Here is a 17,583-nt window from a genome sequence, read left to right as displayed (position 1 = left end):
TCTACCTATTCTATGTTGCGGATTTTCCCAAGCCACATTGCTCATCATCGTTGCTAGCTTTTTATGCAGACGAAACGGCCCTGGCTGTGAAATAGATTAACATTAACCACGCTATCAGGATACTCCAAGCTGAAATCCCTGAAACCGAGAACTGATGCCGACGATGGAAAGTGGCGATCAATGCCAGTAAATCACAGATTTTGGTAATTAGACGGAAGAAAAGAGGTACTCCAATCACGGAAAAACTACTTCTCTTCAAGGAGCCTGTGCCGCTTGTAAAGCAGGCAAAATACTTAGGAGTAGTTCTAAACGACAAACTGACTTGGACTGACCACGTGAACTACATGCCGAGAAAGGCGTTATGTGTTATTAACATGCTTTTCCCAATCATAGGAAAAATTCCAGACTGGACCTGAATAAGAAAAAACTTATTTATACTTCAACTATTAAGCCTATCCTAAGTTACGCCTCGCCAGCCTGGGCTGCGGTTACGGATAAGGACATCGGTAAACTGAAAATTGTATAATCTAAATTTCTCCGTCTGATGACTAATGCACACTATTACGTGTGTAACGACCAGCTGCATAAAGACCTCAAGTTGGACTTTCTAGACAAATATCTCAAGCGAACTAATGAACGCTTTTTCGCGAAAGCCCTTGAGTGCGGAACTCTGAGCTATTTCGGTACCTTCCATTATGAGCTGTTATACGAAGATCGAATGCTAAGGCCCTTTGCAGCTCATATGATTGATACAAATTTTCCTACCTAATTTACGAATATTAAAATGCTATCGGGACTTGTATATAGTGTAATTAATGTATAGAAGTTATGTTATCCGTCTTATTTTTCATATTATATTACTGTTTATAAAAAATTCTGTAAAATATCTTCAACACAAATCAGGAGACGTTATCAACTTACGAGGCACAGGACAGCAAATCAAGACTCCTCCATATTAATGAGTTGAAACTTCAACACCCACGTGGCCATGGTCACACCCCTTACCTGACCCTCAGCACTCCTTCAACAACGGCAGCAGTCAGTCAAGAAATGCTATAGCCAGGCGTCGAACGACACTACTTCAGAGAGCTGGATCACGTCATGCAAGTTTGCATGATAATTCCGGTATATCAGCGGAACTAGGAACTAGGTCGATGTGCGGGAGTCATGAACTAAGCATAATGTTTCCCCGCGATTTACTTTGTAACTTAAATGTGTAATTATAACGCCCTTAATTGTAATGTTTTATCTTATTTGTGTTTTGTTAATTAAAACTATTTAAAAAGGCCAAGTGAGTCTTTTGTTTATGGTAGTTTTGGTTATACATTTTAAATAGATATTAATATTTGTGTGCTATTTATTTCTTGTTACTGATTAATTTAATATGACAAAAGCATATTTTGGACCTAAGAAGTGTTATATACCAAATAGAAATGTTACATGTTTCTCTTACATGAAATTAATCAGTAGCAAGATGATGCAAAAAAGAAGATGCAGAAAAGAGTTTAAATAAACTTTATAATATATAATAATTAAAAGTTTTAATTTTTTGCAGAGCTGATAAAGTATTTTTGTACCAGAACTATTTGCATTGCAGAAACATTAGGTATTTTTTTTTTAAATAGGCAAGATAAAAAGTATGGAACGTCTTCGCCGGGAATCGAACCACGGACCTCTGGAATATGCGCCCAGCGTCAGACCATCACACCACGAAGGCATGCCAGGAAGGCGGGAGAGATACCTTATATACTCTCCTTTTAAAGTGCGACTGGGGTTTTTAAGGGACCCAATCGCCAAATCCTGGGTGTGGAGAATCATCATCCAACACCCTTTTAGTTCGGGCGCCACTTGTAGAGATATTAGGTAATTTTTTTAAACTGGCAAGATGAAAACTATGCAACGCCTTCGCCAGGAATCGAACCACGGACCTGTTGTTTAATAAAATTCGGGATTTTACGAATTAAATAATTTCCTATTCGGTTGAATTAATTAGATATTAAGTTTAATTTTTGTGTCTGTAGAAAGAAGCATTTATTCGTGTACATTTATTTTAAAGAGACTATTCTTTTTATTTTTTTTTCACTTAATTCTTAATATGTTGAGATACAGTCTGTGAACCAGTGCCTCAAGTAAAATTTATGTAAAAATATAAAGGGAAAGAAAAGTATCTAACTAACTGTAATGGATTAATTGTGAAATTTAAGTTTGATTTAAGGTGTTAATGTAAAAGAACAGGGTCGCCTGATATTGGTTTCCTTTCCGCCATTTCGTTCTCTTGTCTTCTTTCATTCAGGGAATGTTCCACAAGATTCTAGAAGCTAGGTCTTTTGTTCAGAGTTTAGCTGAAGGCAGATGTACGTAATTAGGTTTTCTTGTAAACAGGTAGTTTACAAGAAAACTACCTGTTTACAAGGTCAATGGAAAAGGTCGAGAAGAGGTCAGGCTCTTGCGAGCGGGTTTTGGGGAGAATTGTATAGAATTTTTGTAGGCAGTGGATTTGCTCAATAGTGACTTGACGGGTTTTGGAAGAAAAGGATTGGAACTTTGGAAACTTTTGAGGAGCGAGTTTTGCCAAGTCTGGGAAACCGTGCTTGTCAGTATTTTTAGAGTGAAATTTGAGGGTTCGGACACTTTTTTTGCTTCTCTCTCGCACGGTTCTGCTGAATTGCTCTTGGAATGTGGTCTCTGTTGCTTGCAAATTTGACTTCTGGGTGAAGACAGACTATCTTGGACACGCTGCTGAGATGACTGATATTATCCGTATTTACTCTGGATTTTGGTAACGCTCGAGAAGATTCTTAGTGAGCGTCTTCGTTGTTTATTATCTGCTAGCCTATTACAGAACTCTAAGAAATGCAAGTTTTCCTTGACTCGTCTACAGAAGTGGATTATTTACGTAGCCTTAATCGATGTACAGCCGCTATGGAGTAATACCAGTGACCTCTACGAATTTTCCTGACTATTGACGCCAAGGAGATGACAGAAGAAGAGGTGTCAACTAGAGGGCTGTGTCTCGTGACTTCTCAACAGAACTTCAAAAGGGAGAGACATTTTTGAAGCTGACCCAAAGAAAGTCTATGTAAAGAAGGAAAGGCTTCCATAGACGTAATGTAAACCAGTTTGTCTTCTACGCCGCTAGAAAGAAGAGGGACAATTCGCCAAGGGATTTGGGGACGGAATTTGTTGGCGAGAATTTCCCCCTTTGTGATGTACCTGGCCGAGACTTTCACCTCCACCACGGGTACAGGAAATTGAGGAACACGGATTAAGAGAATCGTTCTTTGACTTTTCGCGATAATTTAAACTCGAATTTTCGTGCTTTTTTGCTTTACTTGTTGAACTTGTATTATCCATATCGCAGTTTGATGTCTGATTTTATAGCTGTCAATATGTAGGAGAAAAATGGATTCACACAGATTTAAACTCTTGATACACGTGACCTTCGAACCTGTTTGAACTTCGACATCATCTTCGAGCTTTGGCGCTTTTTGGCGACAGATATTTCACACATGCGCAGTTGTGTCCCTTTTCGATCGGAGGCAGCTACTCCTGCTGCTGCGAAGCTTTCCTTCTTAACAATACATATTCTTTGACTTACCGGACCTAGCCATTAGTGACTGGAAGCCTAGCCGAGATGGGAGCCATTAGTGATAACATCGAGATATGTACGTCTGACCATTCCTGGACTTTTCAGCTAAGTTTTTTTAGTTCCTTTTTCACCCTTAGAAGTTATTTTCATTCTTTTATTCTAACGATTACAGGAACCTGTTGCTCTTACAATTTTTTTGACAATTTTATGTTCCATGAAATAGGGACTCAGTAAAAATGATGTTCGTAGGAATTTCTAAAATATACAAGTATTAAGGAAATGCATATAGAAATGTAACTAATACCTAGGTCTATATTAATCAAGAAAAAAATATGTAATCTTAAATACCTTCCTTAAATTTATGTGTTTAACTTTCTTTTTAACCTCCGGAGGATTAAATCTAAAAATAATATGTAATGTCATTTGATCGGAATATAATTAATAAATATGCATGCAGTTTAAATGATTATTGTGTGATTTGTATTAATTGAATGGTAGGCTATGTTGGTTATAAAATTTTTGTTTCTTCTATAATTAGGATTTTTTATGACAATTAAAGGGAACCTGAATATTAACAAAGCCATTTCCAACGGTAGCTCCCGGGTGCGGATACACAACGCTCGAGTTACTAATGGAAACTATACGATCACAGCAATAATTCTTAGGATATATGAATTTGATTTATTTTGATTTTAAGATTAGTTTTGTCCGGCACCTTAAGTTGGAAAGTTAGGGTTTTAAAAGTAAAACTGTAATTTACGGCATCGTAACAATGGTGAATTTTTCCCTATTTAACAGACCTCTGGAATACGCGCCCAGCGTGTAGGCCACCACACCACGAAGGCATACCAGGAAGGCTAAAGAAATACCTTATAGTATGTAACCGAACTATTAAATCGAACGCCATCTAGTGGCACGAGAACAACTTGCAGGCAGTGGACCTTCATTTGCAATGTGGATAGGTTCTCCAATATTATGTGGCAGTGACTCGAATGTTAATTCTAAACGATAAGTGTTCTGTTTTGGTGTATGTTGTCTTTGTAACCGGCGTTTGTGTTTATAGAAGGACGGTTATATTTTGTTAAATGCGCAAAATGTTGTACAGTCATTAGGTTATTTTGAAGCAGGAGACAGAAAAAATATCTATTCTCGCCGGAACTCTAACCCTGAACCTCTTCAATACTCATCGAGTATGTTTACATTATACCACGAAAGCATGCGGGAAGGAGGGAGAAAATACCTTATGATGTAATGTACATACCTAAATTATAACAAATACATCTAGTTATATTTTGTTTACCACAACATTTTTATTTTAACCGAATTACCTATTTTTACGTGAAATTTTGAGTGAATAGAACTATAATTTTTCGATGATGGCGAATTTGCTATCATGTAGCTAACCTTTGGTAAGCCATGCATTAGAAAATAATCCTAGGGTGAAGAATGTAAGGATATTCACTTTTGAGATCAAATTTTACTTCTAACATGTTCTAGCTGTTTAACATGTGACGTGTTGATTTTAATATTAAAAGTAGTTAAAGCAAATTTTACCACTAACCAGAATTGTTTTCTTAGTTAAGGAAAAATTTGATCTAAATGTCGGTAACGAATAGAAAATGAAAGTGTTTCTATGCTTCTTTGATGCATTACTGGAAAGTTTCATGAAACACAACTAGATTTAAAAGTATAATTTATTCAGTTTGAAGTGATTAAATTTGAATTTACAATTTTTGAGTTAAATAAAACCGTACATTATTCGAAACTAAGATAACGCAGAATTATTCAATAATAATAAAAAAAAAAGAGTTTGAAAGATAGAAAAGATATCTTAAGACTTGAACAGGATGGTGCATTCTTGTGGTGATCTCTTCCTTCCGAGCAGACGAATTGCAGGTGATACAATCTTTCTAAGCACGTACGCAGGTGCAGCGAAATTCCTCAGCGTTATGTGTACCATAGGAACGCGCGCAGATATTTCTATCCAGACATTCGAATGAAATTTGTCTAAAAAAAGAGCATTCTTTGCCCTTTGGGCAATCGCAGCTGTAAAGAAGAAGAAAATTATTGAGAAAAGCTGAATTAACAGTTTCTTACTACAAGATAAGATTGCTGAAAAAATATATTATTTCATTCAGTTTGATTCGCAAAGATTCCCTTCTAAAAATTTCTCCGAATTGTTGCGGCAGGGCGTACTTTATTATCTTTTACTTTGCTGTGTCGTATATCATATCTGTGCACTTATAGAAGTATTGTGCACTTACAGAGGTTTAAAAGAAGAAGAGATGGATTTTGAAGTCTTTTATATACCTTACATTTAAGTTTAGTTTTAAAAAGCAGCATATTGAAACTAAAAATAATTCACCAGAAAAAGGCTTTGGACTTTTTGATCTTTAATTCACAATTTTTTATGTTTCAAATATGACAAACCAAGAGTGCGATAGCAATTAAATAGGTTGTAGAGACATCAGGTAATCTTGAAACAGGAGAGATGAAAAAGGATCAACGCCTTAGCCGGGACTCGAACCAGGGGCCTCTCGAATACGCGCCGAGCGTGCTTACCATTATACTACGAAGGCATGCTAAGAAGGCGGGAGAAATACCTTATATACTTCCCCTTTTAAAAGGCGACTGGGGATTTTGGGGACCCAGTCGCCAAATCCTGGTGAGGAAGAGTCGTCATTCAGCACCTTTTAGTTCGGGATCCACTGTAGAGACATTTAATTTTGAAGCAGGAGAGAAGAAAAATGAGCAACACCTTCGCCGGGACTCGAACCAGGGGCCTCTCGAATACGCGCCGAGCGTGCTGACCACTATACTACGAAGGCATGCTAAGAAGGCGGGAGAGATACTTTATAAGGTTATTTCAAAATTAAATTAAAAAATAATAATTATTTTTTTTATTTCTTCCATCATCAACTCTACAACAAACCGCCACGTAAGCGGTGTTCGGTGTCTGGTGGATTTAGCAAAAATATATATAAATAGAATTAAAGGAATTTAGCACACTTTTTTTGTGAAGTCCATAAATATGCTTGTTTGGAATCACAAATACACCCTGCATAAAGTATCAATATATCACAGTACTTATCTGTGAAGTAACTTGATACCAGCGGATCATACTGTAACATTAGATTGGGAAAGTGTTGGAAGTTTAGATATTTAAGCGTGTTTCGGTAGAGTATAAAAGTTGACGTGAACACACCAAATGTATCGGTTTAAAAGACCACTCTTTATTTTGCTAGATAAGCAGATATTTCTTTTTATTTTATTAGGTAATCAGCCGATGTAAATTACGCATATGACATATGACTGATCAAAACTACCTGTACCACCGTTAGGGGTTCAACAGAGCTTAGTAGAGCTATAAACGTGACATTAAATACTAAAACGGGACCATCCAGGCCCACAAACAGCAGAACAGCCCCCATACTGCTTTAGATTTTTTTTGAAAAAAAAAAAAAAAAAAAAAAAATTACTACTACATATTTAAACGTTTCTAAATATGACATATAATGATATAAATAATGTTACGAAATTTGTATTTAGATAGCTAATTTTAGTGGAATTTACAACTCAAATTGTCGTATTTTCTCTTGCAATGCTGCTCGACACAAATTTTAAGAGAAAAATTACGCCGGGTAAGTAAGAATATAGAGGCACGTACATATAACATTAATTAAACGGATATCTCGGTAATTTGTACTGAAACTGAAATAAATATAATTGTCCACTATGTTAGCTGTAGCCGTAATTCCATCCTCTTATAGCTTTCCATTAATCTGGAGAAATAGGAAGTACTAGAAATTTCTCGCGATCGGTTTAAGGGGACGGTGGACTTTAAAAATTAGTTTTTTTTAAGTTTTTGTGTTTTCAACAAGAAATTTTATACATATACGTATTATAACAACAGTTTATAAAATATATGATCAAACTTTCAATTTATTTTAAATTAAATTTTTTAAAACAAATAATTAATTTACGAAGGCTGGCAGTTACGCTGCCAGCCTTCATCTGGCTTTTAAATGTACCGTAAAAATGCCTGAAGGGAACAAACACCAAACGTTAAATTTAAAAACTGCGCAGAATTTTACTCTGCAGAAAACTTCCGAAAAAAAATTAAAAAAAAATATATTACATATAAAAAAATCATGCAAAACTTTTCAGTGTCTTACAAACAGTGAAATATGCAAAAAATAACATGAAAAAAAACTTGAAAAAAAAAAAAAAAATCCGCGCAGAATTTTACTTTGCAGAACAACTTTATAAAAAAAATCAATAAAAATGTATTATATATGTAAAAAAATGACAATGAAATATGCCAATCTCTTAAAAACAGCGACATAAGAAATACGATGAAAAATTGTTGCCAAACCCATATTTCTAAAAGAATGAAACTATTCAAAATGATGCGATTTCATCAAAAATCTATCAACAACAATAAGAAAGGAAAATTGTTGCCAAAATTACAGTTTTAAAGATGTGAGATGTGAGAAGTGTACTCGGAAGCTTCACTTAATTTTTTTTAAATACAAAATATTATCATTTTCCCAAAATTCTTTTTGTAAAAGCAGTCGCAAGGATGAAAGTTTAAGAAAAATCAAAGAAAAATAAACTGTACATTTCTAAAAATAAGCTTTTAAAGAAAAAATCCCGTTGAAAAGGTGTTAAGCTCCCTTTGTTAAATAAATTTGTATTGAATCGATTTATTGAAACACGAAATTTATTTTAAGTTCTTAAAATAGCTAAGTGCCTACGTTTCATGACGATGTGAAAATGGAGTGTGTAGAGTAAAATCTCGCTTTCCTATAGCCCATTATGTCTCAAAATGACGAGATTCCGTCACAAAACATAAAATACAAACAATTCTAATTCGAATTTCGAAAAAAAAATCGCTTCGAGGTGCACTGGCTCTTGTCTAGATGCACCAATGTACCAAATTTCGTAGCCGTGGGTCTATTAGCTTACGCGCAGCGCGAACGAAAGACACACACACAGACAGACTCTTTCTTTTATTATATGTAGATATTAATGCTTAAGAATTTATTATTTTAATTAATGCTCCTTGCGCGCTAATTTTCAATATTTTTTCCTACTTTTTAGTTTAAGTTAGTTATAAAGACTTGACAAAAGTTTTTGTGTATCCGTTATTGAATATGATGGATCAGAAATTTTTAAAAAGGATTTTTGTGAACTTAGACCCAGTTTTCGGGAAAATGTCACCTTTTGTTAAACATTATAACAAGTTTAAACTTCTTAGTAACCTCACATCCAAAAATGCATACTTAGATCTACTGGTCACTTCGACGCCAACGGTTCGACGCGTGGTCAATTCGACACGAGGTCGTTTCGACGCGGGGTGAGTTCGACGCCATACTTTTTTTGGCTTTTGTTTGACGCCATACTTTTCGTATTTTTACTTATTTTTAGAATAAGTTTGCATCATCATTCAAATAAATGCGATATGCCTGATATAATATATGTTATAATAGATTTTTTTGAGAAAGACACATAATTCATTTTCCCTGCTAAAACCTACTCCAGAATTGGAAATGGGCTTGACGATATTGCAAGCCTAACTTGTAAGTAAACATTTGTCATCTTAAGTATATAATCCCTCACTCTGAATATGAAGCTATTGTTAACTGACTCTCCCCATGGACCGACTCGTATGTGTTAGAGTACTGATACCTGTATGTGTCAGATTAGGGAGGTGTTATGAAATCGCTTCAGATTTTTCGTTATCTATTGCCGATTATCAACACATGCGCATTTCTTATTTTCTCTAAAGAGGTTAATCTATTTGGACGCCAGTCGACATTTTTTAATTCAATGTTAGCAATTGCAGCGATAGAAATGTCTGGAAGCGGAAAATATATGACTAAGAGGTAAAGAAAAGTATGAGCAAGATGGATATTTATATTGTTTCGATAAATATATAGAAGATGGAGCAAAAAAACGTGGCGTTGTGAAGTTGAATTTTCCAAAAACAATAAATGTAAAGGAAGAATTTACACTGATGCAGTTACAGGTGAATTTTTAAAAATTGTTCGCAATCCTGCTCGTGAAGGAAATGCAGCACGCGTGGAAGTTGTCCGCACTTTAACATCAATACAGATAAGGGCTGTTGAAACACAAGAAACTCCCGCAGTAATTCGCATTGAAGAAACGCAAGAGCTGTCTGTTGGAGCACTAGGATAGTTTCCAAGTAGAGAAGCCGTAAGATTAGTTATTAAACGACGTAGAAAAGATATAAAAGCAGCCCTTAGAAACCAATTGACAGGGCTTCAATTGAACTGCCAGAAAATTACTAATATTACGGAAAAAATAACGAAAATTTTGTTATCGGCGATTCGGGATCGGGTGATCAAGACCAAATTTTAATTTTCAGAAAAGACAGTGTCAGCGATTGGATTCACCGCGTAAGAAAAATTTACGTTGATGGAACAATTAATCTAGCACCACATCTTATTTTCCAGGTTTTTGTTACTACGGCCGAACGTGGAGGTTTGGTATTGCCAATCATTTATGCCCTTTTACCCGACAAGGCGGAAAAAACATATATACTCATGATTGAAATGATTCAAGACAACTGGCCACTTTTTAAGCCGAAAAGAATTTCTTTAGATTTTGAAATTGCCTTAATTAACACCGTTTCAAGCAAATTTCCAAACGCAGAAATTCAAGGGTGTTTGTGAAAAATATGAAGCGCAAATTAGCAGAATTCCATTTAATACAACGATATAATACAGATGCTGATTTTGCTCTCTATGTACGCATGATTCCTACGTTAAGTTTTGTGCCTATCGAAGAACTTGAAAATGCTTTAGAAGTTTTGAGTGAGAATTTACCTAATGAGTTAACTCCAATTTTAGATTACTTTGGAGATTATTACGTTGGAAGGATTCAGGGAAATAATCGTCGCCGTCATCCTACTTTTAAACCAGAAAAGCGGTTATGTTATGCTAGAACCTTAAATAACGAAGGACGCACCAATAATTTCGCGGAAGTAGCTCACAGGCGTCTACAGTCCGAATTTGGTGTTTCACACACCACATTATGGAATTTCATAGATGGTCTCAGACGTGTTCAAAAATCAATTGACCAATGTTATGAACAATTTGTACGTGGAGATGAACCGCCGCACAAGCGGAATAGGTATCTGCGAGCTGATCTGAGAATTAAAGTAATAGTTGAAGATTTTGAAAATCGAGAGATAATGGAATACCCGAAAGGTGTGGTGCATAATTTTGAAATGGATTAGTGTAATAACAGTTCTGTGAAGTAATCTTATTTATCTCTAATCTTATTTATGTGTAATCTTATTTATCTGTAATCTTATTTATGTGTAATCTTATTTATCTGTAATTAGATTTGTCTGCAATATAACTTCTCTGTAACCATATGTTTATTTACCATTTCTGTATTTTGCCTTTTTGATGCTGTTTTGTGAAATAAATAAATAAAAAAGAACAAGCTCTTTTATGTCCCGGGGCCTTGACGTTGGCGAGGCCCCGGGATATAAAAAATCTCACTAATCTGGGACACACAAAAAACATCTAGAACACTTTCACACATATACACACATATAAATTTATTTCAAATATGCATGAAAACAATCGCTAATTCGATAAATAAAAATCTGTCATATTACTTCATATTTATTCTAAAAATAAATAAAAGTACGGAAACAATATGGCGTCGAACTGCCCCTGCGTCGAAACGTACGGCGTCGAACTGCCCCGGCGTCGAAACGTTGGCGTCGAACGATCGGTGTCGAACCGTCGGCGTCGAAACGACCTGCTTCGACTGTAGCATATAACAAGATAGTTTCTTCCAAATATAATACATTTTAAACTAAAAATGAGACGCATAGAGCATTTTCAAGAGATATGAGCTGCGAAAAATTTTGTTTTAAGAAAACCAAACCGAATTAAAGTTGTCTTCAAACTTACATGGCCATGAGAAACAGCAAATTAACTTTAAATCTAAATATGTAGACACTAGATAACATTTTCGTATCATTTAACTATTTTTAATCTCATAATATTAAATATGAGAAAAATAAACATTTCGCAAATTAGTATGTGATTCGAAGTTAGAGGTAGAAACGATTTATGCATTATATCCAATGAAACTTTTAAAATTCACTCGCATCATATGTTTTACCTTCATTTGTTACAATTACATTATCTTTTAATGCTTTACAATATTGTTTACTATTTCTGTTTTTTCCAAGCAGGTAAACTCCTGCTTTTGCTTGGTTCAAGCGACGCTGATCACGCTTTTTTGCAATAAGTAGTGAAAACGACTTTGTTTCCTCCTGTTCAGGCGTATAGTATTCACACAACCAAAGTTAAATTCATTAATATTTGTCAATACTGACGTTTCTAGCCTTTTGTTTTAGAAATAAACACTTGTTTTGAACAAATATATTAATTATTACATCAATAAATAACTGTTGTAATACATCTTTTTACATTTTCTCCAAAATTTAAAGGACAAAGTTTACGTTGTTTACACATTTGAAATGCTTGTAACTTCTTTAAAAGTTAGAATATTTAAACTCTTTTTTTTTGCATACGATGCAGTTTTGTATATGGAATATTATGACAGTAAAAAAAAAATTCACTATTTTGTTTGATTTTTAGCTATTTTAAAGTTGCCGTCCCCTTAAAACTATAAAAAGCCAGAGAGAGAGAGAGAGAGAACATCTCAGCTCAGTTGCTTAGTTACTGTTGTTGCGAATTGTTAGTTGCGTGTGAACTGAGATATCAGACTTAGCTTTCTCTTTAGATGCGCTTTGCATTGCATTGTTTTAACTTTTTTAGTAGTCTGAAGTATAACTACTGATTATACTGCGTGTTATTGTGAGTACTTGTACGAATACTTCTGAGGGAAATTCCAGGTTTCTCATACATTTCTTTTGATAAGAATGAATTTTATTACCTATTATCGGACTTTTGTGTTGAATCTGTTACGAATCCTTACGCATCCAACAATAAATACGAGCTCAAGCTTTCAGATCATCTGACAAGCTAAGTCTCTAAAACTTGCGTAACATTCCGTCGGTCAATAATCAAAAATAGTATTTAAAATAGCACTAAAACTAACATCTTCTTTGTAAACTAGTCTGGTAAATTGACTTGAATCTAAGAGGGGTCACACAACTGTTTTAAGTATTGAATGTCTAAAAAATATTCAATACTTACTTCGTTGTTATTTGGGGAGAAATATCCACGGAATTAATTTCATGATAGCTTTAGATATTATTTTGGTCTTGAGAAATGTAATGAGCTAATGTTTTGTTTTGTTTTATACGGGCGCAGCCCTTCCGCCTGGTTTGTTGAACCTTATGAAGAAAAGCGCAACCCTTCCCACAACAAACGACACGAGCCAGCGAGCCGGCCGTGGCCGTGTGCAAATAAAAATAAAAGCTTTAAAAAAAAAAAAAAAAAAAAAAAAAAAATCTCATTCTCCGGAATGCCAAGCCTGGGAACCGAGTAACATAAGAATTAGCATAATGCAAAAATACCGAAATTATAAAAACGACCGTGCGAACTCTTCTCTACGAACCTTAAGACGTCACAGAATATAAATAATAAAGTTAAAAGAAAATTGGGATAGTAAACTAAAAAGAATAACACGGCACATAAAAACACAAAAACATTTAAGCTGTCCCTGCACCTTTGCACACAAAGTCTTTCTCTCCCTTTAAGGGTAGTTTCCATAAATTGAACGCTTTCAGTATGTTAGTTCGATCAATCAGAGATACCGATCATATGTTTATGAGAATTGATGACTTTCATAATATCTTGTGCAAATTTTACTCCTTTTTTATAATTTTGAATCATTTCTCTTACATTTCCGATTCCATGTAAGGCACTTATCCCCCCTCCTCCTGGTGAGTGTACAACTTTCAATAAAATGAATGCAGTCACCGGCAGTATCACATTCAAGACATAAATTTACACCCTGGAGGTGGAATCTCTGTAAGTACATAGAAAAGCGTCCAAATGAGCTAATGTTTTCAGTTGTGGCACTGCAGCTCTTCGATATTTAAAAAAAATCTGATGTGTACACCACATGACTTCCTTGTACGGAATATTAAATTATACGCATTTTTTCTTGCATTTCATTTAAACTTATTGGATTGAATTAAATCTACTTCGCCGACAGCGCATAAACCACAATAAAATAAATGCATTCTTTAAAATTCACTCTAGTATTTGTTTACCATAGCGACACTCTGGTGCTCTTAACAGTATTATATTTCGTTTATATTATAACTCAGAATGCACAAAATTTATATCATTTAAAGAATAGAATTATCTAATCGTTGCCACATGTTCTATTCAAATACTATAATAAAGCTAGAATGATGTATAAAAGAAATTAAGCAAACAACACAAAAAAGAGACAGTTTTTCACAGACGATTGAATATTTCTCATTCAATTAATTCAGTTCTCACTTCGCGAGATGGCAAAAATGCATAAAAACTCAAAATATCTCTATTAAAAATTACGAAGTAAATCTTAAACACTTATTTCCTCGAAAAATTCCAGAAAGGATTAAGCATGATTTAATTGGCAATAATAAATGAAGGCGTTATCTTTGTTGTTGCGAAGCTAAGTTTCTCTAGACTGGCAACAAATCCACTAGTCTGCTATTTCAAATGTAAACAATCAATGGCCGCCATAAAAAAAAAGGCTTAGCGGCACTTTAAAATTTTTGATAATTTAAAAATATTGCATACAGATTTACTAAAGGCATAAAAACCTTAACCGGAAGATAAAAGCAACATAATTCAATCATTTTTAAAGCAAAAAAAAATGTACAATTTACAAACATATAAGAGTAAAGAAACTGAGATCACTGAGCCGAGTAACAGAGTGGATATATATATAAATATATTTATATACGTTTGGTGCGGCCGCCAATTGCAACCAAAATACGAGGTGCACATCTACATGTTATAGCAGTCCTATATAGAAAATTTCAACGCTCTGAGGCTACTCGTTTTTGAGTTATGCGAGATACGTACTCACGCACGAACGTACGCACGTACGTACATACGTTCGTACAGACGCCACGAAAAATTCTCTTCAGAATTAATTTTAAAGCAGTTTTATAATTTTTTTGGAGGAAACGAGTCTTTTATTCTGTTCTTACTTACAGATATCACGGAAAAACATCGTTAAATTGCATTCGATAGCGGTCAAAATGAATATTTTCTTTGAAATATGCTGCCTGAAACTTTTCGTGATTACAATACTTCCTTTTTACTTCGTACAAGGAAGTAAAAATAACTCAAAGTATTTTAGGCTTCATGGTATCATCTTTCAGCTCCGCGGCAATTAAGAAAAGTAAATTTTGATTGAACCGAAGACATTAGCTCATTACATTTCTCAAAGCTAAATAATATCTAAAGCTATCATGAAATTAATTACGTGGATATTTCTTCCCAAATAAAAACTAAGTAAGTATTGAATGTCTAAAAATATGAAAGTGATTTTAATAAGGTTATGTTTGTAGTGAGTTCTGAAGCACCAGGTCTAGGTTTAATTAGTTATATCTTGAGACGACTTCAATTAAACCACGGTTTTGCAGCGCATAATGTTTTGCAGCACTTTGAAAGCTGTAAATACAGTCGCTAGATTAATATTGCCTGATGTTACCAGTCTGCCAGATGATCAGTCTGTAACATGACTTGCAAATTTTGATATACACTTACCGTCCTTTAATTACGTCAATGACTCGATTTGACTCATCATATGTCACAACAGCACACGTCAATTTAGAAGTACAGAGACGATCAGTCGTCTTCTATAAAATGGAATCAAAATACGTAGGCTTAAAGATATTTATTCTGAATAAAACAATATTATATTTGTAAGAAATAGAATTTTTAGGAAATATTATAGAAAATCTAAAGATAAGTTTTAATAAACTTTTTTATTTTGAAATAAACAGTGCCATAATATAAATATTAGGCCTTTTTTATGCAAAAGTAATGTATGAAATCGCGTGATAACGATTGAAGAGCTCAGTCGCTAAAAAACTCAGAAGTTACCAAATATTATTCTGAAGAATACGAGACAAAAGAAAATAATCGATTACAAACTTTTAAAGACATATTTCTCAAACTTTTTCCACCTCTTGAATTACATGTTGTGATTCTGTATGACCCTTGTGTATATAGTTGTGATTTATTGCAATTCACATTTATGAAGGTCTTTTGAAAGAAAGCAGGGAATAAAAGGAAATTCTTATAAGAAAATAATATATTAATAAAGTAATTACGAATAAACATTGGGAACTAGCTGATACCCTACATTGCCCGAACTTTACATAGGGCAGTGGTCAGCAAACCGTGGCTCGCGAGCGAAATGTGGCTCTTTGGCTCCTTGAGTGTAGTTCTTCCACAAAATAGCACATTCGAGCACACGCCCGTAAAAGCAAGAAAATCTTAAATATACAACACAAAGGGATTCCTTTAAATTTTTTACAAGCATGAAAACAACTGAAAACATATACGCCAATCATATTCTTAAATATGTTTTGTACCGATTTCGGCATTTTGATTGTACTGATTATACTTCAAATTGTGCTGTCGTAGTAATTGTCATATGCCAAATTTTAATTAACGAAATGCTTTGATTTAATATACCATTTAATGGCAATTTTAATTTGAAACAAAATAACGTAAAAATAAAGTTTGGTTTCAAAATATCAGGATTTTTAACTTTTTAGAGCTTTCAAATTTGAAATTTTTTCCAGTGTCTGAAATAAAAATTTTCATAGCAGCTAAATTTAGGCAACATAAAATACATAGAAGATGTTTGTGTTGCATATAACATAAAAAAAAACTTTAAACTGGAAATGCCTAAAAACTAAAAACCCAGATATTTTGAAACGAAATTTCATTTTTATGCTATTTGGTGTATAACGTTAAAATTGCCGTTTTATTGATTCTAGTAAGATTTTTACTGATGTACTGATAAATGGGCCATTGTACTGATTTCAGTAAAATGGTCCATTTATCAATCACAAGATACTTACGACTGTATCATCACCGCATCACCTGAAACGGGTGCTTTGTGCGCAGGCATTTCCAGAAGAAATTTGCAAAGTTATGGAATTGGTGATTAAGATTATCGACTCCCAATACAGTTAAAGCTCTTAATCATTGCCCTTTTAAAGAATTTTTATTGAAATGGAGGGTGAGTACGCAGAATTTCTGCTGCGTAAAATAGTATGCTGGTTATCAAGAGAAAATGTTTCGAGTTCTTATTCATAGAAATTAAAGCATTTTTCCTTGAGAGGCGTGTTTTAATATCTAGAAACAACGGCCGATACTCATGGAATGGGCCATGTCCACTGATATATCTAGTAAGCTGTGCGGCAGAGCAAAGTCTATTTATGCAGACTTTTGGGAGAAAATCGTATATACAACGCCCTTTGTCGCTGTTGTCCCATTCCGTGTGCCATTTTTGTAGGGAAATGTTCAGAATACGGCGCTTAAGATAGGATCTTGGTGCCGGGTAGTAGCATTGGGTTGCCTCTATTTTAGAAGCCGTTTCTTTGGCTAGAGAATCAGCGAACTCATTCTCCGCATATCCTGCATGTGCCTTGGTCCAATGGAGCATAATGTTCAGATACGTGCTCTTGCGAAGTAATTGTTATATGGACCTTACTGGTTGTGAATAATGTGAAGAATTACGGATCGCTTGTAGCATAGATTGGCTGTCAGAGATTATTTGTATATTTCGGAGGTTCTGTGTAATGGCATAGCGGACTGCTTGCTCCTCTGCCTGGAAGACGCTGTTATGTTCCGCGAGGTGCCCCTTCCAGTGATATGCCTGTACAGAGTTAGTGTTAGTGAGATGGACTAGAGCACTTCCTACACCTGTATCAGATTTTGAGCCATCTGTGAAGATGGCTGAGGTCAGCTCTGAGCCGCTGTGCCGTGTCAGTATGACTTTAAAGAGCC

General features: G+C 34.6%; 1 protein-coding gene across 1 annotated transcript in view; it reads right to left on the bottom strand.

Moving 5' to 3' along the window:
* Positions 1-5,287: 5,287 nt before the first annotated feature.
* The window catches only part of LOC118202284 (uncharacterized), a 29,787-nt gene continuing 17,491 nt past the window's right edge, over positions 5,288-17,583 (bottom strand). The window contains exons 3-4 of the mRNA XM_035374440.2: positions 15,325-15,416; positions 5,288-5,635 (exon numbers count right to left, since the gene is read on the bottom strand). Coding sequence (XP_035230331.1) covers positions 5,500-5,635; positions 15,325-15,416 — 228 coding nt within the window. The 3' untranslated portion in view covers positions 5,288-5,499. The remainder of the gene's footprint in view (positions 5,636-15,324; positions 15,417-17,583) is intronic.

This window comes from Stegodyphus dumicola, chromosome 10 (assembly GCF_044657685.1).
Source record: "Stegodyphus dumicola isolate Sdum_Otavi_A_Nest chromosome 10, ASM4465768v1".
Lineage (NCBI taxonomy): Eukaryota > Metazoa > Arthropoda > Arachnida > Araneae > Eresidae > Stegodyphus > Stegodyphus dumicola.
This window is presented reverse-complemented; position numbering and strand designations above follow the sequence as displayed.